We start from the raw sequence: 25,172 nt of genomic DNA on the forward strand, positions 1-25,172 counted from the left end.
ATTCGATAACGATCACCAATCTCTGCTTACTGTGGATGGGTAGAGTATCTGCGCACGCACTTAAGCAAACGTTCTGATTGACGTAAGCGCGGAATTTCCTGCTTTCGCAAGCGCAGATTGTTTTGCTTAAAGCAGAGCCTTGAAACTGAGCCCTCTTAATTGGTACTGGAGCGTTGTCCACCCCTATCGCATGGTGGGGTATGCTTTTAAGTACAGCTCGAACAGAAACAACAGCTCAAACTTTCCCTGCCTGTGTTGTGACTCACAGCGCAATATTTCAAATATGCAATAAGTACATTCGATTTAAAAAATAAATTAACTTGCCATTGAATCATTTCGTGATGTTTAACTACCGAGTCATAAAACACAGTCGTCTCCACCATTTCATTATGATGAACAACAGCATTCACAGTTTATTGAACGACTGGCGATGATCGTTCAAGAACACAATCTTTCCATTACACAAAGTCACGTGGCAGTCTATATCACAATTCGCCCACGATCAAGAAAGTATTGGAATCAATTCATTTAAATTCATAGACAGTGAATACAAATTATTTTTGGCGGGGTCTCAGGGCTAAATATCCAAGATGTTCGTTTGATCAAGATGTTTGTGTGATACAGTATTTGCTTTCCAGTAATTCGTGATGCGGACGCTGCGTTGCAAAACCGCCAACATCATTAACAACACTTTGGTAAATTTGATGTTTAAAAGACCAACATGAATTTCCCATCGTGGATAATAAAGTGTATTGAAATTGCAATTGAAGTTCGACACAGAAATCTTGTTTCACAAATGAATGTCCAGTTGGGCGGCAAGTCTGAGCTCAATGACGGGTAGTATTCCAACGTGTACATTATGCCAGAGCACTACAAATCCCTACGTATCGAAAACAACGATAACTTGTACTAAAATGCTGATCTTGTTGGCAATGACCCGAAGCCAAGGTAATAGCACACAAACTAACACATTGCTAGCTCAGCTAAAGAAGAGAGATTCCCTGTAATTAGGCAGCTGATTTCCTTTGTTCATGTGAATGGTATTATTAAGTTAGAACCTTTAAAGTCTTGTGTATTGCATAGCGTAATTCAAAAAATTTGAAATTACCTTTTGGAGCTCAGCAGCAAGGGTCTCACCTCCCGTTGTGAGCACTTCGGGTTGAGATGCGGTCTTTAGACCGTATTGAATATTGAATACCGTTGAACACGATCATTGAGACCAGTTCAGTAACGACTGGGGGATGTGCGAGTTAGATGTTGAAGATCAGCATTTGCAACTCGCCTTGCCTTAAAGGAGGTAGTATTTCGTAAGCAGGCCTTGGCTCTAGCTGTGCGCTTAGCTTTACGAGCCGGAAGTAGTATCTAAGCAATGGCACGGAAACATTTAGTGAGCATTATCAGCTCATAGCGAACAAGCTTGGTCTGTGCATGTTTGGCATTAGTTGCCATCCATGTCTTCTTTTCTCTTTCAAGAAAACCGAACATGAGCATAGTTTGTGCAACAATCAGCAAAGTGCATGCCACGGCAATGATTGCCATCCCCTAGCTGACTCCTCCTCAAATTGCAGGCAAAGGGCTCGGCTGAGCTTGGTGGAACCGTTTAGGGAACATTCATAGTTTACAGCAAACAAGAGCATGGTCTGTGCAGCAATCAGCAGAGTGCATTCTACGGCAATGACTGACATCCCAAAGCTGTCTCCATCTCCTCCAATTGCAGGTGAAGGGCTCGGCTGAGCTTGGTGGAACCGTTTAGGGAGAACTCACAGCTCAAGAGCATGGTCTGTGCAGCAATCAGCAGAGTGTATGCTACGGCAATGACTGACATCCCAAAGCTGTCTCCATCTCCTTGCAGGTGAAGGGCTCGGCTGAGCTTGGTGGAACCGTTTAGGGAGCATTCACAGCTTACAGCAAACAAGAGCATGGTCTGTGCAGCAATCAGCAGAGTGCATGCTACGGCAATTATTGACATCCCGTAGGTAACTCCATCTCCTTCAAGTGCGGGTGAAGGGCTCGGCTGAGCTTGGTGGAACCGTTTAGGAAGCATTCACAGCTTACAGCAAACAAGAGCATTGTCTGTGCAGCAATCAGCAGAGTGTTACAATCGCCCAATCGGGATGTCACCAGAGTGTGTACTGCTGACTCGGTTGCCTCCACAGTCAGCAACTTACGGGCCCTACTAGTGTTGATTAGGTGGATGATACCTGACACCTGAGGAGACATAGTCAATCCAGAGTCAAACATGACCCCAATATTCCTAACTGGTTTAGCTTGGACAGGGACATCAGTTTCAGCAACTTGAAGAGATGACAGGTTGAACTTGGCAAGTTGAGCCCTGAAACCAACCACCAATACCTCTGACTTGTCAGCGTTTAGTTTGATTAAGTTAGATGACATCCAGTCATGTACATCCGTGATACAACCCTCTACTCTAGACACACCCTGTGAGACCTCATCAGGTGTAACAGGGCAGATTGAGATGTAGATCTGTGTGTCGCCAGCGAACATGTGCAGCTCCATGCCATGCCTGTGGATGATGTGACTTAGTGGTAGAGTAAAAACCAAGAGTGGACCGAGCACTGATCCATGAGGAATCCCGAATTGCAAGTGCTGTTGTGCTGAGAACTCTTGATTGATGTGCACACGTTGTGATCTACCGGACCGAAAAGACTTAAAAACCACTTCAAAGCGAGTGATGGTGCATCATAGGTGACCTTGAGGCGAGATGAGCCTACAAGCAAAGAGGTGGAGACCAGCACAGACCTCGGGTAGCCGCAGACTAACGTTGTTCATTTTTTCTCAAACCGTAAGTTCCAATCACTACTTTGCAGTCAGAGTTAATGTGGTAATTGGAATCGCCTATAAGAGCAATGCTGTCACCAGCTGGGATGATGTAAGTAATTTCGTCCTGAGACTCTAAAGCAGATGTCAGGGTAAGGAGCGTAGGCAGAAATGATGGTAATAAATTCGCTACTAAAACACATTCGCAATGACATGAGGCATTGGGTAACTACTCCAAAAGCAGATAAACTTAGCCTCCCGGATGAAGCCACATCCAGTGAGCCACGTCTCACCGAAGGCAGAAACATTGATGCCAAATCAAGAGAGTTAAAGAAAATAATTTCTGCATTCCTTCAGGAAGAAGATTGCGAGTTTGCACTAATGATAAGGGAACGTATACTATTAAAGTAAAACTATGGAGGCACTAGCAAGATGTCGACCCAGATGCGCCTGCCCGGAACGCCTATGTGAAGCAATTACGAAAGCCCCTTTATCGACGAGTTGCCGGTAACTGAATCTGAGTAGGTTGTACCACCATGATCGCCGAGCACCGGAGCTAAGTATTGCGAGCGGATACTTGCCAAAGACAAATGTTCACTTCAGGACTTTACACTTATTGGGACCTGCGGAACGCACAGCATCGATAGCTAGGATGAGAGAAGGACGCCCCGCAGTGGCAATCCAACTATGCTTGATGACTGCCAACTCTTCATTTAAAGAGAAAAAAGTTCGTCCACTTGTCGGAAGGCTACATCCCCCTGGAACATTCCAAACGCGGTCATGCCAGTAATGTAGCTTCCAGCCCCTGCTGCCGAGCTATAAATAACTTTGACTGGAATTGGTGACCAGAAACAAACTGAAATTCGACAGGAGACCGCCCCTATCATTCGGAGTTCCACAGTATGGGCTAGGGTTTGACTGAAGAGTTTTCCTTCTCCTAGGCGGGCTACCAACAAAGGCTTCGAGCCCCACCTGAGTTTGAAATCAGATGTACTGTCTCATAGTATACTACCTCCTTAGGAAAACGAGTGCCCGGAGCAATCTGGTTTGAAGGCGCCAGATACCGGCCGTAATACCTCTGCGTTCAGTACGCAAAATGGATTAGCACATGAAGCCGGGCAGTAGGATTTCGATTTAAGAAAGGCTTTTTGAGACGCTGATCATGAGGGCCATTACATGGATGAGAAGTAGTCTTGGTTCCAAGACCATTGGTGTTGCGCGGTCACACACAGCCAACGTTCCGATTATGCACGGCAAAAACTGTCCACGCTTGTAATGAACGAACGCTAGCGGGCGCTGTTTCTCTGATTTACGGATCTCACCATGTCCTGTGCTCACCATGGTCTTGGATATTTGCAAATTGAAGGCGTGGCCAGACTATGTAAATTACTTTTAATGTATGCAATATTCATATCACGTGACGAATTGAAGATGACTATTCAAACTAGATCGAGTCAAAGGTCAATATGATCGGCGGTCTATTTTTAATAATCTTTGCTCAAAGAGTGATTCCGTGGTCACTATAGGCCTATTAAAAGGAAAACAGTGAAATTTGAAGTATAGGTACCTATTCAGATTATGGATACGTGACGATTTGAAATCGTAAATAATGGTCAAAAATCGAACGTAAAATTAGCATTCAGAGAGTCCGTGTATCGGACGCTGTATGGCCCCACGGCGTGGAGCAATCGGAACGTGAAATAAGCCTTGTGGAATATCACGTACTGCCCATGCCGTGTCTCGTGGGGGTTGGAGGTGTTAAATCCCAGGCGCTATGAACTCCCAGCTTGCGGGTGTCGAATCCGGGTGTCGCAACGTTCCAATATGCTCCATTTTAATTCATAGCCCCTAATTTCTTTTTGTTATGAGTTTTCAGGTAATTTTGATGATGTCAAAACGTAGGACTATCGCATATTGTTATATTGACAGTGTTATTGTGTGAGTAGCTTAAAAAAATTATGAGAATTTTTTATAAAAGGTTTAAATAAAAATAATGCTAAAACAAAATTCCCTCAAAGCATAATTTTGTCAAACAAAGTATTATTTTTTTAATTCTGTGAATGAAGAGTTATTTTTGAGGTAATGATTAAACTGGGCAACTAGTGGAATTTAATGACCCGACTATTCGCCTCAAATAACTGGGAGTTGAATAGCAGTAGTCGCCGCTGGACAAGCAATCAAAACTCGAAATTTCTCATGAGTTATTCCAAAAGATATTGTTACGACTACATTCCAAAAAATGTTATATGGTTACGTTCCAAGCTACGCAGCTACTCGACTACGTTTACGTTCCAAGATACGCTTAGGTCTACGTTCCTTCAAGTTACACTATAACATCAAAAGGTATGTTTTCAAGCCCGAGTCAAGCTACGCTTACATTCCAAGATACGCAGCTACGTTTACGTTTCAAGATACGCTTAGGTCTACGTTCCTTCAAGTTACACTATAATATCAAAAAGTACGCTTCCAAGCCCGAGTCAAGCTATGCCTACGTTCAAAGATACGCAGCTGCGTTTATGTTCCAAGATGCTACGCTTCAGTCCAAGATATGCTTATGTTCCAAAAGATGTCAACGTTCCAAGCAACACAGCTACTCAGCTGCACTTACAGATCTGCTTGCGTTCCTTCAAGTTACGCTATAATATCAAAAGGTACGCTTTCAATCCCATGTCAAGTTACGCTTACGTTCCAAGATACGCAGCTACGAATTACGTTCCAAGATATGCTTACGCTCCACCAAAAGATACTGTTACGTTCCAAGCTACGCTTATACACTCCAAGATACTAATAGGTTACGCTACAATATCAAAAAGTACGCTTTCAATCCCGAGTCAAGCTACGCTTACGTTCCAAGATATGCAGCTACGGTTACGTTTCAAAATACGTTCTCACAAAGACGCTTTTGAATCCCTCAAGATTTCCTTCCCCCAAGATTAAAAAAACTTTCACTGTGAATAACACTACAGGGCCCACCAGTTAATATCTGTTTGGCAGAAAATACTGTACAAAATTTCTTTACTATCCAAAAATTTACTTGGGCACTACAAAATTTCAAATTTAATTAAAAATTGGCCGGCAACCAGTTTCTGCTAAGCAATACTATTTTGTGCTAACTATAAGCAAATTGTTTAGCCAATACAGGCTTCATCAGTGTGGGCCCTGGCACGTCGGGAGCATAACGCCACGATCGCATTTCAAGCTGCATATCATGGCAATGCAGGTGTCTGGATCTGGACATTATACACAGAAATGTTTGTGCTGGTACCACAAACCTTTCTTTATCGTATTTCCACCCTGTGTCAAAGTTTCAAATCCTACTGATCTGGACATTATTATACTCCGATAAAAACATATATACCCACACACAGAGTAAAGCAAAAGTCATGCAACGGAATTACTGCATGCATTGTACACTACAACACTGATGAATTATTCATGAGCCAACCGCAACGCAGCCTCTGATTGGCTCCACCGGAAAGTCGGGGGAGATTTGCCGAAAAACAATAAAAAAGTTAAGACCCGTCGCTGCAAATATTCAAGACCATGGTGAGATCTAAATCAGAGAAACAGAGCGCCCGCTAGCGTTCGTTCATTACAAGCGTGAACAGTTTTTGCCGTGCATAATCGGAACGTTGGTTGTGTGTGACCGCGCAACACCAATGGTCTTGTGACCAAGACTAGGATGAGAAGTGGCACAATCCCCCTCTTCAACCCGATCTTCAATGTAACATTTTGACTCCCGATTGTGGGTAGAACGCCACCAATAAATATTTTACTTTGGCTTGGCTTTACTACTATAGACCTTTATCATGGTGATATTTAGTTGATATCGATCTCCGGAACGAATCATCTCACAATGCTGTTGTCTTGAGCCTCATCAAGTCAGGGTTTCAAGCCAGTGACTCCACAGAGACTGTATGATCTTTCACCTAACACCTTTAAGTCTAACTTAGAATACATCTTGAGATTTAACCACGTGTCTGCCAAAATGACCATGCAAGGTTTGACGGTAAGCAAAGTATCCAGATTCCGACTAGTTAAATTCTGATGAAACGACAACTGATGATCAGAACACCCGAGTTTGAGAGAAGTGGTTGTTTGAAATGTTTGTGACGAAAATCTCTTCCAAAAACAAAGAACAGGAACACAAATAAGAGAACATTAAAGAGGGGAAAAAAGAGAATCGAGAGCACGTCTGTACTGCACGAATGCATTAGAAAAATTCATGTTATGGTTTGTATCAGAATTCAAGGTCAAACGGGGTCAAACTGTGTGTTTTGGTTCTTAAGTTGAAAAATACTTTCCCAATGGTGTTGTGAAACTCCAATGTATGGTTCAGAAGTTATAAGTTTTTGAAACATTCGATTTCAACATTCAGTTTGAACCAGAACCCAAGGTCCAAATGAATCACAAATGTTCTGTAAACCTTTTAAAAGATATAAAGTTCGGCAAATCAAGTGTGTGGTTCAGAAGGTTTTACTTTTTTCTAATTAAATATATTTTTTTTGCCTGAGCAACAATACAATGTAGAAGCTATGCATGTCTTCATATGGCTCTACACCGTTACGAACTGTAACCCGTACAGTGTACATATGGATCAGTAGAAACGCGCGCCAGTTTCAACCAGATTATTCCCAAATGGTCTTTACAACATTTTGAGTAAAAGGTTATTACATGTGAGAAATATGCAATGGTAAACATGATGACGTATATATGCGAAATGGCTCGTATACAAGTCAATATGAAAGGTGAACTCAATACTTGGATATACATATTAATGTAATCCTAATAAATGTTATTTTTGTACAATACTATTCTTCCATGCAAATTCAATGAAAATTTCTTTTCAAAAAGCGGTCGGGTTATGAGTTATCTCCGATACTCAAAAACGTCCCATGTAAATACCAAATCAGAAACTCCGCGGTTAACTGCATTGTCATATTAAAGGCAGTGGACACTATTGGTAATTACTCAAAATATTTATTAGCATACACCTTACTTGATGACGAGAAATCGGGAGAGGTTGATAGTATAAAACAGAAACGGCCCCCTCTGAAGTGACATAGTTTTCGAGAAAGAAGTAAGGTTTCAATAAATTTGATTTCTATACCTCAGATTGAAAATTTGAGGTCTCAAAATCAACCATCTAAAAGCACACAACTTTGTGTGACAATGGTGTTTTTCTATCATTATTATCTCGCGACTTCGACGACCAATTGAGTTCAAATTTTCACAGGTTTGATATTTTATGCAAATGTTGAGATACACCAGGTGAGAAGACTGGTCTTTGACAATTACCAATAGTGTCCAGTGTCTTTAAACAGTTGGGAAGTAACATATTCAGTGGTAATAAAGTGTATTTGAAGTATGGAACCCCGTCCCCTAGTCCCTCTCTGGTTTCATTGCAGGTTCAATAATACAAATCTTGTTTTGTCGTAAAACACAACATTTATTAGAAAAATCATAACAATTTTTTTACAAACAACCAATAATAGCAAAAACTGTAGGAAGCTATTAGTAAATGTTACGGCTATAAATTAGCCAATCACTCAGGAATGTTGTCAACGCCCCTACTGCGAGTGATGCACAGCAGTTTGACCTGATTGACAACACGCAATTTTATATCAGCAGGTTTTTCGATTAGCACATAATTCAAAAAGTTTTACGCGGAACCAAAAACTAGCGGACTTGTTTAATTAAGCAAATAACAGCTGCCTACTAATTTTTATTTCTACAAAGATGTACAAATACACACCTGAAAACAAAAAGGAAAATTAAAAAATACATCAAACAGTAATCGAGTTAAAAAGGCAGTTAATTATGACTAAAGCAGGTCTGTGGCCTAACATTAAGAACCATCACCCATTTACTGCACACGCGCATACTTTATGAAACCGTTGAAAACATTTAAACTTTCTCCAGGATTATAAAGGCATCAGTAAATTGATCTGAAATGATTGTTCATCTTAAAATAAATCTGCATCATTCTATCCAGTTTTAAAACACTCCCAACACCCAACTGGCAACTAAAACAAATTGTGATGTTAATATAGCATGTTTTGCAATTTGGTTAACCGTAATTGTTTTGTTTTTTTCATGAGGCATTTCCTTTTTTTCAGTGTTAGCTTACGAAAAATAAAAATATCTAAGGGTTAGTCAACTGCATTGTGGATGACGGAACAGGCTGCAACAACTTGTCACTTACCTCCAAGAACCAGGAATAGAAATGGACCCATCGTGTCCTCTCCACTGACGAAAACTCTCTGTAGCACCAGAGACGGTCAGAGTTCCTGAATCCTTTTAAAACAAAATAGCAATTTTACCAACAGATGCAGACAGCGAATCTAAAACTGAGGCGAGATTTTGATCAGTGTGGATCAACTGCTTCCTTCCCTGCACTGAGTGATTAAAGCTACGCACAGCAGTTAAATACACACTATACACTCTGCGTGTTACATGTTCATGTACACATTTTCGAGAAAACGTTTTTTTTTTTGCACAGACAACTAGCGCATGCGCAGAGCACAATGGGTTGTTAGCACTTCAATTGCAAAATACATTTTTTTAAGTTGAATGTACTTGCCGATATTCCTGCTGCCAAAAAAAGCGAAAAAGTGAACGAGAACGTCAAAATATTATTTGTTTATTTGACGTCGCCACATGGGCTTATTGCATGTTCACGTATGACGTCTGCGCGCACGTATGCTAAAAACGTGATATTTTAACGACACAATTTTCTGACGTTCACGTTCACGTTCACGTTCGCGCGGAACGTGCTGCTAAACCTCCCTATTAGATGGATTGCAAAACGCGTCATCGACCGCCATTTTTGATGTATTAACAAGGGACAAGTGCATTTGTGTACGCGCTGCACGTGCACTTTTCCCTTGGTAATACATGAAAGATGGCGGTCGTTGACGCGTATTGCATTCCATCTATAAACAGTAGACTGAGGGCCCCAAAAGATGTCGGGTCCTACGGATGCTTTGTCGTGCAATCTGGGCCACTGTTTGGCAAAAAGTGTTTCTGTTTGCACAAGAAGTTGTTAATTTTATGAGCAAATGATTATACATTCAAAGATTTTGTTTCGCGAGGCGAGCTTGGTGAAATGAAACAGCCATTTTTTATACCTAAACTGATATACGTTGTACATGCTAAAATAGTTTTCGTCTCACGAAGAATATTTTTTTGTGAATGACATTTCTCGAAAACTATACCACCTCATGAAGCAACATTTCAATTAAAGCTATCTACTATCGGTATCTTCGACCGTGTAAGTTTCTAAGTGGAAATGATGTTTTGTGTACTACAAAAGGTACCCAAACCATTTAACATTATACCGCGCTGTTTACAGGTGTCACAATTCTGTGTACCGCATTTTTCATAGACAAAGCAACACACAAAGTACCCTTTTCTTTCAATCTTAGTTTCGTGTGTCAAGACATATTTTGTTTAAAAACTTTGTGCATACAATTTGTGACTATGAAATGGTATTTCATAATATGATGACAAATTTATTTATAAAAACCAAATTTGATTTGCAGGAGTTCTGAATAAGTATGTTTTACTTTAGTTTTCATTCGGGATTTCTGTATCACACAACTACAGGATGTTATAATAATAAGAAGAATAATAATAAGACTTGTAATGCGCACATATCCACCCTGCTTGGTGTTCAAGGCGCATTTTTCGTCATGAAAAACACTTAGAAACTACCATTGACCCCTTTTTATTGAAACATATGCATATAATTATATGCTTTGTAGTAGTTACCATAATATGAATATTCAGCTGTGAGCTCAAACCTTTAGGGCATGACCATGCCACGCGCTACCTACGGCCGTTGCATATGTGTTAATCGCACGGTGACTGTTCCATGACCAGCAGGATTTGTGTACTGGAGATGCCCGGCGCCTGTAATAAGCAGCGCTGCAATCAATTGTACACTGGAACGACACATCGAGTCTTTGCTTAACTCAAAAAAAAAAAAAAACTTGATTGGTAACAAGCAATGGAGAGCTAGCTGTGGGTATGTTGATAGCATAAAACATTGTGAGAAACGGCTCCCTCTGAAATAACATAGTTTTTGAGAAAGAAGAAGTTTTTCACTAAAATAGTTGAATTTGATTTCGAGACCTCACAACTAGAATTTGAGGTCCCGAAATCAAGCATCAGAAAGCACACAACTTTCGTGTGACAAAAGTTTTTTTTTCTTTCATTTCTTACCTCGCAACTTCGACGACCAATTGAGTTAAAAGGTTTTTCATTGTATGCATTCAATTTAATTCAATAATACGTTCATTCCATACTCTTCTTGAAAAAAAATAACAATTGTGAGAATTAACTAGTACATAGAAATTTAACAAATCTTAAGTTCATTAAATTATACAAAAACAATATATTCTAAAAGCAAATAATAAATTAATAACTAGGAATTAACTACGTACAAGACAGGAGCGAGAGCATTAGGCTGTTACCGCAAGCCGTGGCTTGTAGACAACAGCCTTTATACAGACAAGAAAACAAATAAATAAACAAACAAACAAACATCGATGCATAATGTTGAGATACACCAAGTGAGAAGATATTGATATGATATTTGACAATTATTACCAAATGTGTCCAGTGTTTCTTAACGATAATTCAACCAATATGATTGAGTTGGAAACACAAATTACACCCACATTTATCTACCAATAGCTGATGGCTCAGAGGTGCCAGAAAGCGAGACTCACCAGTCTATTGAATGCCAGCACAGGGTATACGTAGTGTACTTCTTGGTACTAGATCATGGTACCTTCAAGGTACGGATATTTTTGTTGTCCCATTCATGTCGCTAAAGTTTGCTGAAAAGATGTCTAGTTTTCAAGACTCAAACAGTAACTTACCACAGAATCGTGGTTTAAATTGCAAAATATATCATTGGAATCAACGGATATGTATTACAATACATGCACATCCATATAATTGTATTTGTGTAAGCAAACATGTTCGTAGAGTTTGACTGCGGAATGAATGCAAGTTGAACGGTACATCACCGTCAATAATATTGACCTAGGCTCGAGGCAACTATAATGGCGTGATTCTCGAGCCTTCCAAGTATGACGTCAGATGTTCAGACTAGATGGTCTTGCCTTTATAATTCAAGGGCCAAAATGGTTTTGTTTGATAACAATCTGTACTGATTGGTTGTTGGTCTGACTCGATCCGATCAACCACGCGGTACTTGTTCGTCCCGATGTTGACAATCAACAATCAAGCATGTAAATATTGCTCAGTGTTCCGATAGTTCCGTGTGTGCGTTCGATTAGCTTCCCCGGGTCGACCGCGGTATGCCCCGGTACCTTCAAATAGCTTTGACATCATTCCAGGGGCTCACCCGGGTCAGCACCAGTGCCCTGCTTGTGAAACGGGTCACTTGGGGTTGGCCCCAGGTGCATGACGTCACCACGGGAGGGTGGGTGATCGTTCGATTAGCTCTTTTCAGGGGCTCACCCGGGTGAGCAACGCGGGGTCGACAGAGGGAAGGTAATCGAGGGCCGGCACCCTATATTGGGTTGTTTGACGCACATTGTTGAGGAATACATGGTGTGTGGCACCTCACCCCCGTAATCGAATGTGGCCATTAGTCTACCTAGGGGACCAGTCTAGTGAACGCCTAAACTGGTCCCCTGTCTTTATCCGTGTCTTTGTACAGGTATACAAAACCAGTGACATCATTAGGTAAAGCAATCTTTGGCGTAACTTTTACGGACATCGAAGTGTGACGTCAGATGTTTGGCTTAACAATTTGCTTACTTTATCATGGTTCGAATACCTTCATGGTCTACCAATCCCTACCGTCCAAATAATGCAAAAAGTTGTGCCGTTTTCGAGACTCTTGCAGTAAATTACAAGAAACGTGGTATAAATTCATTTCAAAATATTCATAGCCTTGATATTTTAACGTAGAGTTATCGTACTTTTCATGAATGGTGCCGTTGGATAACAAATTAATTCTGCTCCTGAAGCGCGAGTCATTAAGGAACAATAGGTGCCTCTCGTTAACAGGTACGGGCAATTTTAATGGTGAGTGTATTTGTATAGGATTGAATAAAATTAGTTTATGACGGCTTTTTACCAGGAATTAAATGAACGAACCGATTAATTCTAAAGCCATTAGTCTTGACAGTATCACGCTATGACACAATTTTACATTGAAGCTAAATTATTTTCAGCTCCATTGAACTCCAGAGTAAACCCATATTAACCTGTACACGCTAGCTGGCAATGGTACACTGTGGATTATTTTTATTATTATTATTGCTTTATTAAAACACATTCAAACATTGCAGCTACAAGCTGAATTGAGTTTAAAATACAGAGATTCATAAAAAATCGAAATGTTTAAAAATTACAAGAAAAACATCAAGAATTGCAATCAGTTTTTATATATTAAAAGGGCAAACTGGCTAGTGCCAGTAACAAATTAGATAAAACAAATAATTGCACAGCAAGTCACATTAAAGGAACAAGGCGAAGGGTTGGGGACAAATAGGCAAGCCAGCTGAGTGAACAAAAATCAAGAGCTATTGTTGAGTGCTTGGACAAGGGATGGAATGCAACTATTTTTGTAACGACCAGTTCTACATTTTGGGGGGCACATTTTGTTGGCATTCCGCAAGTTGTTGTTTTTGTTTGGTGGGAGCCAGTGCCTGTAATTTTCAGATTCAAACAAGGTCTTACCAAAACTGACAAATAAATGACTCAGTCTAAATTTCGCACATTGGCCTTTTACATCCGGGTTTTAGTCTTTGCCCCATCTATTCTCATTTAGGTAGTCTTTAATCAAGTCGGCAAATATTGCGAGGTCTCTTTCGCCAATAGCTGCTTTTATTCAACGTTCGTACTGTAGTTGCGGGGACGGTACGTTACACACATCATCGTTCCCAACAATTATTTGAGTCACTCCCAATAACCGTCTTGAATAATTGTACCTGCTATCAAAAATTAGACGGAGAAGTTTAAAATGGGAACGTGCTACTCCAGTCGTTAGAGCATGACCATGTCACACGCAACCTACGACCGTTGCATGATTGTATTGTCGCACTGCGACTGTTTCATGCACGGCAGGATGTGTGTATTGGAGATGCATGGCGCTTGTAATAGCAGACAAAACAATGTCTAACGACTTGTTATTAAGTCCTCTCGTCATTGAATATAACCACTAGTCTACCTATTGCTAGGGGGTCAATCTAGTTCACACCTAGACTGGTCCCCTGTCTTTACCAGCGAGGATGAAGACATGTACTGGTTTACAGAACCCGTGATATCATTGGATACAATGTATTGCTGTAGATATACATCATTTCAATGTTGATCTTTATGTATACTTGTACGTATAATTTGATTTAAAAATGAATGCGGGATCAACGCTACATGTAGGCTACCATGTGACCGTCAGGATTTTAACATAGGCTCAATGCCAATCTGTGACGTAATTTACGAGCCTGAAAGTATACGTCAGATTATTTTGGCTAACATAATATTGAGCAAGTTCGAGTGTGCACATTGCACTCGAACCCATTGGTCGACCATTGACGACTACTGGGGTCGACCAATTGGAAGCAGCCTCGAACCCATGGTTTCGTCACTGGTCTCAACAGCATGTTTGATTCTAACATGTGTAAAGCGCAGAGGGGAACCAGTGACACTGTAGCGAACAAGCGGAAGGTTGACTAGACTAAATGCTACTCTCACACTAGGGAAAGTAATATGCTAGCGAATGGACTTACGAATAAAATTATTTGACAATCGCTCAAACTTCGCAACATTCGCCGTGTTTCGTAAGCGTACAGGTAACAATTTCGGAACGTTCACTAGTCATTCTCCACCTCATTTCGAAGATCACTCAATCACAATGTGGCGAATACTCTTGCGATTATGAATAAATTCTTGCGAATAAAAATGTTTACATTCGCGGTGAATTCGCCAAACAATTGCGATTGGATGGTGAATATTTTCATCTTGGTCACCCCTCGGTCGTCCCTCGACCTCTCCTTAACAATATGACGAATGCTTACCAACGCTTGACATTGCTAGCCAATGCCTTACAAATAGGCAACGAACGTTGCGCACGGCACGACTGAGCTTACCAACAATTTCAAACAAATTAAGCGATTGCTAGCGAATGTTACGAATGCTTACGAAAGGGCTTACAAACGTTAATAATGCACTTAGGAATGTTTCGAATGTCTTACTATCGTTGCCAATGTCTTGCTATTTTCTTACTATTTCCGAACAATGGATTACGCGGCCGCGATTGCTATCAGTACCGGGCGAATCTTGCTCCGGCCACTTGTTCGTTTGATGACAAACAGCAACATCACATTTGTAAGAAAGGGGACCCGCGAAGGTTACAAACGCCTTACAGGTGCCTTTACGAACGTTGCCAACGCTTACGCATGCTTTACATACGTTATTAATGGCTTACCAACATTCGCTGAAATTAACAAACCGGTTTGTAAATTGACCGATCTTCGTAAAGGAGATGGGGCGTGACGGGTAACCGCTCCGAATTTGTTACGAACGCTTACGAAGACACGGCGAATGTTGCGAAGTATGAGCGATTGTAAAATATTTTCATTCGTAAGCACATTCACTCTAATATCATTCGCAACAGTGTGAAACAGCATTGGGAAGCGCTTTTTAATTTCAGCGAATAATGCGAAGACAGTCATTTGCCGTATATTTTCGTAAGCATTGGTAGCCATTAGTAATGTTGGTAAAGCGTGCATAAGCGTTGGCAACTTTCGTAAGCTATTGTAAGGCATTGGCAATCATTGGCTAGCATTGTTAAGCATTCGTAAAAATTCGTAACATATTATTGGTACGGACAGGTCAAGGGTTGACCGAGGGCGAACGTGAAATTATTCACTATTCACACAATTCGCAAATTTTGGGCGAATTCACCGCGAATTTTAAATATCCTTATTCGCAAGAATATTCGCCTAAGTGTGAGAGTAGCATTAGTGTGCGTTCGTTTAGCTTCCCTGGGTCGACCCCGGGTGCCCCGGTACGTTCGAATAGCTTTGACGGGGCTCACCTGGGTCAACCCCCAGTGCCCTGCTTGTGGAGTGGGTCACTTGGGGTGACCTGAGGTGCATGCTGTCACCACGAGAGGGCGAGTGTGATCGTTCGATTAGCTCTTGTCAGGGGCTCACCCGGGTGAGCACCGCGGGGTAGACCCAGGGAAGCTAGTCACGTTGGTGGTCAGTAGTCAACCACGGGTCGACTATTTGTGCCCACTCAAACTTGCTCATTGCTTACTCAATCATGGTCCGAATACCTTCATGGTTTGATTCTACTTATTGACCCCACCCTTTCTATAATGTTTGGCGAAAATATCTGAGTTGTTCAAGACTCTTTCAGTAAATTACTAGAAGACTCGTGGTTCAATTTTCTAAAGATACCCAAGGCTGGTTATTTACGTAGAGTTATCGTACTTTTCATGACTGATGTCGTTGGATAACAAATTAATTCTGGTCCAAGTGCGAGTCATTAGGGAACAATAGGTGTCTCTCGTTAACAGGTACGGGCAATTTTAATGGCGAGTGTATTTGTATAGGATTGACCAAAATTAGTTGATGGCGGCTTTTTACCTGGAATTAAATAACCGAACCGATTAATTACAAAGTCATTAATCTTGACAGTATTTACGCTATAACACAATTTTACATTGAAGCTAAATTATTGTTAGCTTCACTGAACCCCTGAGTAAACCCATATTACCCCTGTACACGATAGCTGGCATGGTATCGTTTGACCTCATTTCGCACATTGGCCGTTCACATATTATTTACAACTTTTTGACACGTACATTAAAACAAAACTACTTATTCATAAATACCCAAACAGTTTCACCATTCCTATCGGTGGGGCTGTTTATAACCGGTTATTTTCGGATACGTTTGTGCGGGTTAGCCTAAAACCTCGTCCGCAGGAGTAATTGATCCCGCCGAGCCATTTTAGCCCATACGAGGAGCAATGCGCGCACAAATACATCTCCGGAACCTGTCTTATAAAAATGCACCACACGTACAGAGGTAGACGTTTGGGAAACAGATAAGTTTTTACAGAGTTTACTACTTTTCCTTTTTTACCCAAATGGAATTCATGAATGGGAATAAAGAGCCAGTGACTCGTTCTTAATCGGCCGTTTTTAACCTTTCAGTCTATGCCGTGCGATAAAGGCCCGAGCCTAATAAAGGCCCGAGCCTTTATCGCACGGCCATGACCCTGCCGGTTTTAAACGGCCGATTAAGAACTTGACACTACCCTTTTTATTCCCTTATTAAACTCTTTTTTCTTTTCTTTTTGCCCCCCCCCCCCCGCAATTCACCTTTACGTAGTCGTGAATCAAGTCGGTAAATGTTGCGAGGGTCTCTTTCGCCGCTATCATTGTAGGTGCGGGGACGGTAGACACATCATCGTTCCCAATATTTGAGTTAAAACGAGCTGCTCACAAGTCGTTGCAGCACGACCATGCCAAGGCAACCTACTACGACCCTTGCATGATTGTATTGTCGCACTGCGTTGGAGATACGTGACACTTGTAACAGCAAACAATACAATGTGAACGACGTGTTGTTTCAGTACCACAATGATACCGTCTCCGGTATACTTCTATCATAACATAAAAGCAGATTAATTTTTGGAAAAACACTGCTTTGTTCCTGGAGTCGATTCCATCGAAACATTTTTTAATGTCATGTAAAAGAATCTCCCCATAGGAAATTCATATTTACATTGTATGGCATTGTTTTATATGTCTGCTTATCAGTTTTCCTGTTAAGGATAGTCCAACTGCATGATGGTTTGTGTTTTTTCTCAAGTCATTATTCAGTTGAAATGCAATGTGTTGTGTACTATTCATTCTGTATTTTCCTTCATTGAAATGTCCCTTTAAGGACATGGATGGTAGCCCAATTACTACATAACATTTGTTTATATACATTGGGTTTTTTATGGGATATATTAAGTGGCATCAAACTGAAACACTTTAAAGTGGTGCTTGATTTTCACACTCTAAGTATTTTGAACTATTCTGACAAAAATGCTCCTTTTATCGATGCTTACACTTAAAGCCATTATACACTTTCGGTAAACAGTCTTGTCCAAGTCCCACACTTCGTGTATCACAACTTGTGTATAAAATAACAAACCTGTGAGAATTTAGGCTCAATCGGTCATCGGAGTCGGGAGAAAATAACGGGAAAACCCACTCTTGTTTCCGCACGTTTCGCCGTGTCATGACATGTGTTTTCAATAAATCCGTAATTCTCGCTATCGAGAATTGATATTGTTTTAATGTTTTTCATAAAAAAAAGCATTTCAAGGAACAATATTCAAGAGAAGTCTTTCACCACTACCTTATGTAAACCCTGTAAGTTATTTGTAAATCTGTGAACTTTTAATTTGTTTTTGTACCGAAAGGGTCCAATGGCTTTAAGTGACATCAAACTGAAACACTTTAAAGTGATGCTTGATTTTCACACTCTAAGTATTTTGAAATATTCTGACAAAAATGCTCCTTTTATCAATGCTTACACTTAAATTACTTATTTTGTTGGATCCAGCTATCCCTAAACAAGGTCAAAGAATGTTAAATGATTCATTTTTTTAGTAACATAGATTTACACATACAGATATGTTTTGCATATTTATACTTTTAATTGTTTTTGGTTATTTTTTCGTAAGACACCTTTAATCTAAAAATTCGGCTTGGTATCCCAGATTTTCGGATTCAGCACCCCAAAATTAGGTTAGTTGAATGGGTTACCAACTTTTACTCAAAAATGCCGCTCACTCCCTTTACAGAGCCCTTTCTTAAAATCTGGTCTAGACTATTATCAAGTCCTCTCGTCATTGATTATGACCAATAGTTCACCTATTGCTATAGGGGACCAGTCTAGTTTACACCTAGACTGGTCCCCTGTCTTTACCAGCGAGGATGAAGACATGTACTGGTTTTACAGAACCCGTGATATCATTGGATACAATGTATTGCTGTAGATATACATCATTTCACTGATGATCTATATTGCATACTTGTACGTATAATTTGATTGAAAAGTGAATGCGAGATCAACGCTACATATGTACCATTTGACCGTCAGGATTTTAACGTAGGCTCAATGCCATCTGCGGGGTAAATTCACGAGCCTGGAAGTATGACGTCAGATATTCTGGCTGCCATATTGTTTACTCCATCATGGTCCGAATACCTCATTGGTTTTATTTTACTTATTGACCCAACCCTTTCCATGATTTTTTTGCGAAAAGATCTGAACTTTTCGAGACTCTTTCAATCAGTAAATCCCCAGCTGTGACACTTGTGTCCTTTAAGCAAGACACTTAACCATATTGCTTCGTCTTTTGGATGGGACGTAAAGCCGTTGGTCCCATGTGTTGTGTAACGCATGTAAAAGAACCCAGTGCACTTATCGAAAAGAGAAGGGGTTCGCCCCGGTGTTCCTGGCTGTGGCTGTTGTATGCGCCATAGCACCTTGTAAAACCTTATAAGGTGATATTGGGTCTCAGAATCCATCACTGCAATAACCTATCTGTCTGAGAGTTTGTATATACTCAGCGCCTTGATAGGCCATGGGCCCAAGCCATTTATTCTGTCAAAATGCTGCAGGGTCAGGGGTGAAGAAGGTTTGAGGTCATAATAACATAGAGAAGGTATTCATAATAAATAATTTACAATGTTCAAGTTAAAAGTTTGGTTTGGCTCCTCAAAAAAAGCGATTTTCTAAGCCCCTTTTTTAGGCAAATTATTGGAGTTACAACCTTGTTCCCAAATATCACGAAAATGGTGCTATGGGACTTTAGTACACATAAACTCACTACCCATGGGAACGAGTGTGAGATTGTTTGTTTGTTTGTGGAACAACACAGATGTCAGACAGTGCATGCAATGAAGGGGTTACAGTGGGTGTTTGTCGTGTAACAAAAGACGAATTTGAACCTGTTATTGCATTTAAAGAGTCTTCTTGGGATAAAGTTATTGAATGTGTAAGTACATGGAAAGAGTTAGATGGTTTAGAGAAGAAAGCTGCCATGGAATTTGACCTAGAAAAGAAACATTTGTACGGGTATGATACAACATCATGTATGTATTAGTTACATAGTACTACATGCACCAACGTTTTACTGGAGGCGTATTGGATATGGGTTTCAGTTGAAGGAAGATGTTATATCTATCCTCTCCAGAAACATTTATATCCAAAACCAATGAGAGAATGGAGAGGTTATATCTTCTTGGATATTCTTAAGCAAAAAGCAAAACAAATCAGCAATTTGTAAAAAAATCTGTCAGACACACATTTTACAGATATTGAGCTAATCGTATTTTTGCGTGGTTTGAACTTCATCCCCAAACGGTCTATACCATCCTACGCCATTTGAAACTGCTTTTCAGAAAAATGAGACTAAGCATTTTAATGGCGGGGAAACAAAGGCGGAGCCTATATAAACCCCTTCCGAATGCCATCAATACGGAATCTTCAAATCACCTTTAACACATACCTAGAATCGTACATTGAAGGTACACTGGAGGAGTTGTCCAAAACAAAAATTAAAAATGTGCGACAAATTGACTAAAGCAGACGTCAAAGTCAAACTAAACAAAAATTGCCATAAAATCATTTGACAAAGCCAGGGGTGTTTGCGTTCTCAATAAATCAGACTATATACACGAGGGGACTAGGTAACTGTCTGGGCCGCACTATAAGTTGGTTGACGAGGATTTAACAAGTGAAATCACAGCTGCGGTCTACCAGGCCGTAACTAATCTGTTCAAAGAATGGATAATATCCAAGGAAATATTCAAGTTTCTCGACCCCGGCCCCACAACCACCAGATAATTAAAACACCTCGCCTATACCTACTGCTGATGATCCATCAGTGGTTGCGGGGCCCCAACTCAACAAATTTCAAAATACATGGATTTTTCCTTGCTTCCAATTGTCAAGCAACAAAGCACATACACACGAGACTCTTCACAGGTTCTCCAAAAACTTGACACTTTGACATTGGACAAAGACTATCTCCTAATCAACTTGGATATTGTTTCAATGTTTACAAACTGTCCACAAAAAGAGGCTACTCAGTTTGTGATGGTTTAGACGAGGAAACCCAGGGCTATACGCTATACAAAAAAACAAAAAAAAACAAAAACAGGCACGTTGTCTTTTGGAACTAATCAATGGCGCAAATGTCTTTGAGTTTAATAACAGATTCTATAAACAAACAATAGGCGTGGTAATGGGTAGCGAATGCAGTCCAGAAATGTGTGATATCACTCTGTTCAAATACGAAAAAGTAATGGGTAGCGAATGCAGTCCAGAAATGTGTGATATCACTCTGTTCAAATACGAAAAAGAAACAATTCTTCTCCCGAACAACCCCGAAATAGTGTCCTACATGAGATATAGAGATGATGTTCTAATCATTACAATGGCAACCGAAGCAGGGCGGAGGATTTCATTAGGACGCTAAACAACTTGCATCCAACATCTATTCATCTCGGAGATATCTGAAAAACAAGTTACCTTTTTAGACCTCGTCCTTTACAAAGGAGAACGTTTTCAAAAAGAAGGGAAACTGGATACTCGAGTAGCTACACAAGAAGCAGACACATTCCAATATCTTGCTCGAGATTCAGCACACCCTATCAGTATTTGGCAGCGTTATTAAGGGTGAAACAACAAGATACAAACGTTAAATGTACACACTCAAAAGACTTTGAGGAGAAGGTTAATTTCTTCAAGACTAAACTGTCAGAACTGGCTACAACACGGAGAATTAACCCGCTTCACACTTGGTGTAAACGAAGACCACCGGAACTCAATGTTGGCTGCCCCACCGAATTTAAAACAACAGAATATATCTAATCCCCCACTCATCTTCATCCTGCCATACTTTGCACAGATCCATCATTCCACCCCATGGGCTCTCCTTAAACACTGACACCTCTTGGAAGGGAATGCTTATAAATCTCAAAAAACTCTTCCCAGCCCCACCACTGCTGGCCTACAATTTACATAAAACAAAAATACGATCTAGATTGCCAGACCCTACAGAAAAAGACTGGCTCAAGAAGTTAGCAATACTGAATAAACACATAGAGAAACAAGACTCAAGTGAAAGGGGTTCCCCCCCCCCAACCCCTACCCCCTCCATTAAACTCAACCATCTGACCTCCCAAGTCATATAAATGAAGCGTTGTATAAGAACTAATGCCTTGCACTCATCAAACATATAACGTGCCGGCATTAAATTGTAGGTAATAATAACTATTATTTAATACAGATATGACATTTCACACGTTATGAGAAACTACAACATCTTACTTGGAATGTTTCTAGGCATACCATACATATGGGAAACTTCATGGAAGATGTATGCTGTTCCTCACCACACCTTTCTCCCCCCCCCCCCCCCATCACTTATCCAATGCCCTTCCCTCTCTCCAGTCCAAATGTTTGTTTATAACAAAAAACAAGCCTCCAATAGTTTCAGAGTAGCCTGTCCCATAAAAGTGCTCTTCATTTTACAATGATTGCGCCTTAACTATTACAGATATCTGAAACACTGTGAGTATGTACCGGTTTTACTTTTTATGTTTGTCTTAAGGCCTTTACATACACTAACAAAGTTGTTTGACGCACCTGTGTCTTGTGAAAATTACAAATAGAACTGTCTATGTGGCTTCACTGTCTTCCCTATAGTTCACAGTATGATTTCACTCTTCTTTTCCAAACATAGTAGGTGGCTTAGAGAAAAAACTTGCCCTTTAAAATTGTGGTAGGCTAGTCAGGGCGCTAGTTCAGGTTTTCTTTCTTGTCAGCCATGACTTCTATGTGACCTTCCCTTTAATAGCTAAATCATTAAAGTGAGAAACGTCACTTTATTCCAACATTCCATATTGATGCCAGCGGTTCCTTCTAAAAAGTCTCTGTCAGGGAGGGGGGGGGGGGGACACAGACACTGGAGCCACTTCCATGATCCATATTAACCTGTACATACTGTAAAAAATATGCAATTCACAAAATATTTACCCCCCTCATAATATTGCAGGAAACTTGTACATTTGTAATTGTGATGTTTGAAATTTTGGAGATTTTTTGTGGGCGTGGCTAACCAGAGCTAAATGGGGGCACATTATCCCCCCCCCCCCCAGTTTCTGGTTTTCTGGCTTTTCATAGCATACAAAACTAGTTCATGTATGCCAGTTAGGGAAAACTAACGACTTTATACTCGGCTCAACAAAATTTCATCACTGCATGCAAAAGTTGTGTATGTAATGACTGTATTTATAGTAAATTACTGACTTTTTGCTAAAAATGAGCTATTTAACTAAGAAATGGCAGCCATTTTGTAAACGGGCACTTTCCATGTTTTGTGAAATCCTTCCAGATCATAATTTTTATGCAACAGGACAAATTTTTTGTATAATAGCTGTTCATTTTGGGTGTTTCTTAGACATTTCTACAAATAAATAGCCGCCATCTTGAATTTTAGCCGCCATCTTGGATTTCTCGCTTGCGAACCAATATTTTTATGAGAACATTGTTTTTTCTTGGAGAGGGCACCATTCCCTACATTTTGATGTATAGATCTCCCCTTCACCCCTGGGGCTGCAGCATTCTTCTATTTCTAGAGGACTTTTTGCCCTTCGGCCCATGGCCTATGAGTACATTTCTCGGAAGATACGTGCGCTATATAAGACTACGATATTATTACGTATTATTATTCAATTACTAGAAGAACCGTATTTCAAATTTACAAAGAAGTAAAGGTTTGTTATACACTTCGAGTTATCGTACTTTTCATGAATGGTGCCGTTGGATAACAAATTAATTCTGCTCCAGGAGCGCGAGTCATTAGGGAACAATAGGTGCCTCTCGTTAACAGGTACGGGCAATTTTAATGGTGAGTGTATTTGTATAGGATCGACCATAATTAGTTTATGATGGCTTTTTACCTGGAATTAAATGAACGAACCGATTAATTATAAAGTCATTAGTCTTGACAGTATCACGCTATAACACAAATTTACATTGAAGCTAAATTAATATTTCTCCATTGAGCCCAAGAGTAAACCATAATAATATTAACACTGTACATGATAGCTGACATGGTATTGTTGGTCTTATTTCGCGCATTGGCTTCTCACATATTTACTAGCCTTCTTGACATGTACATCACAACATAACTATCCAGAAGACGATCAGAGCATACTGATCGAAACGTCGAGTTAATCCAACGGTTATTTTCAGAACCACCCCCAACTCATTTAGAGATCGTTATTACATGGTGTTACCTCACACTCTTCCATAACAACATAACTACTTATTCATAAACACCCCAGACAGTTTCGCTACTTCTATTGGTGGGGCTGTTTAAAACCGGTTGTTTTCGGATACGTTTGTGCGGGTTAGCCCACAACCTCGTTCGCAGGAGTGATCGATCTCGCCGCGCCATTTTAGACCGTGTATACGGATGCATTACGCGCACAAAAACATTATCCGAAAATAAAAATGTACTTAGGGTACACAAAGGTAAACGTTCGGGTTTTTACAGAGTTTCCTACTTCATTTTTAACCGCCGGATGGCATTCCTGAATGGGACGAAAATAGTAATGACTCGTTCCTAATCGGCCATTTAAAACATTGCAGGGTTGTGGCCGTGCGATAAATGCCCTCGCCTTCGGCTCCGACCTTTTTTAGACGGCAACGACCCTGCTGGTTTACGGCCAATTAAGAACTCGTCGCTATCCTTCCTCTTGTTAAACAAACTGTTTTTAAACAGTTTATTAAAACAGTTTACAATAACGTCTTTTTTGAAATGACATAGTCTCTTCTGGGTTTTAGTCTTTGCCCCTTAATTCTCCTCAAGGTATAGTCTTGAATCAAGTCGGTAAATGTTGCGAGGTCTCTTTCGCCGCTTGCTACTTCTTTCCAACGTTCTCACGATGCGGGGACGGTACACACATTATTGTCCCAATGTTTGAGTCACTCCCAATTAGCGTCTTGAATAATTGTATCTAGCAATGTACACTTGCATTGTACCTGCTATCAAACATTAGACGGGCAAGTTTAAATGGGAACTAGCTACTCCAGTCGTTAGAGCACGACCATGCCACGCGCTACCTACGACCGTTGCATGAATGTATTATCGCACTGCGACTGTTACATGCACGGCAGGCAGGATGAGTGTAGTGTATTGGTGATGCTTGTCGCTTGTAATAGGCAGCACTGGCAGACAATATTAGACACTGTCTAACGACTTGCATCGAGTCCTCTCGTCGTTAGGGGACCAGTCTAGTTCACACCTAGACTGGTGCC

General features: G+C 40.5%; 3 protein-coding genes across 3 annotated transcripts in view; 1 reads left to right on the forward strand and 2 right to left on the reverse strand.

Moving 5' to 3' along the window:
* LOC139943260 (uncharacterized) overlaps nt 1-9,004 on the reverse strand; it is a 125,392-nt gene extending 116,388 nt beyond the window's left edge. The window contains exon 1 of the mRNA XM_071940081.1: nt 8,984-9,004. The gene's annotated coding sequence lies outside the window, so the exon portion shown is untranslated. The remainder of the gene's footprint in view (nt 1-8,983) is intronic.
* Nucleotides 1-25,172, forward strand: part of LOC139943264 (monocarboxylate transporter 12-like) — a 60,381-nt gene that overhangs the window by 25,891 nt on the left and 9,318 nt on the right. The gene's annotated exons all lie outside the window — the stretch shown is intronic.
* On the reverse strand, nt 1,960-2,517 carry LOC139942801 (uncharacterized). The gene has a single exon (XM_071939578.1). The coding sequence runs from the start codon at nt 2,515-2,517 to the stop codon at nt 1,960-1,962; it is 558 nt and encodes a 185-aa protein (XP_071795679.1).

This window comes from Asterias amurensis, chromosome 10 (genome assembly GCF_032118995.1).
Source record: "Asterias amurensis chromosome 10, ASM3211899v1".
Taxonomy (NCBI): domain Eukaryota; kingdom Metazoa; phylum Echinodermata; class Asteroidea; order Forcipulatida; family Asteriidae; genus Asterias; species Asterias amurensis.

What these genes read in the sequence shown, in the direction of transcription:
- LOC139942801 (XM_071939578.1), bottom strand. Translation starts at nt 2,517, where the DNA reads ATGGAGCTGCACATGTTCGCTGGCGACACACAGATCTACATCTCAATC.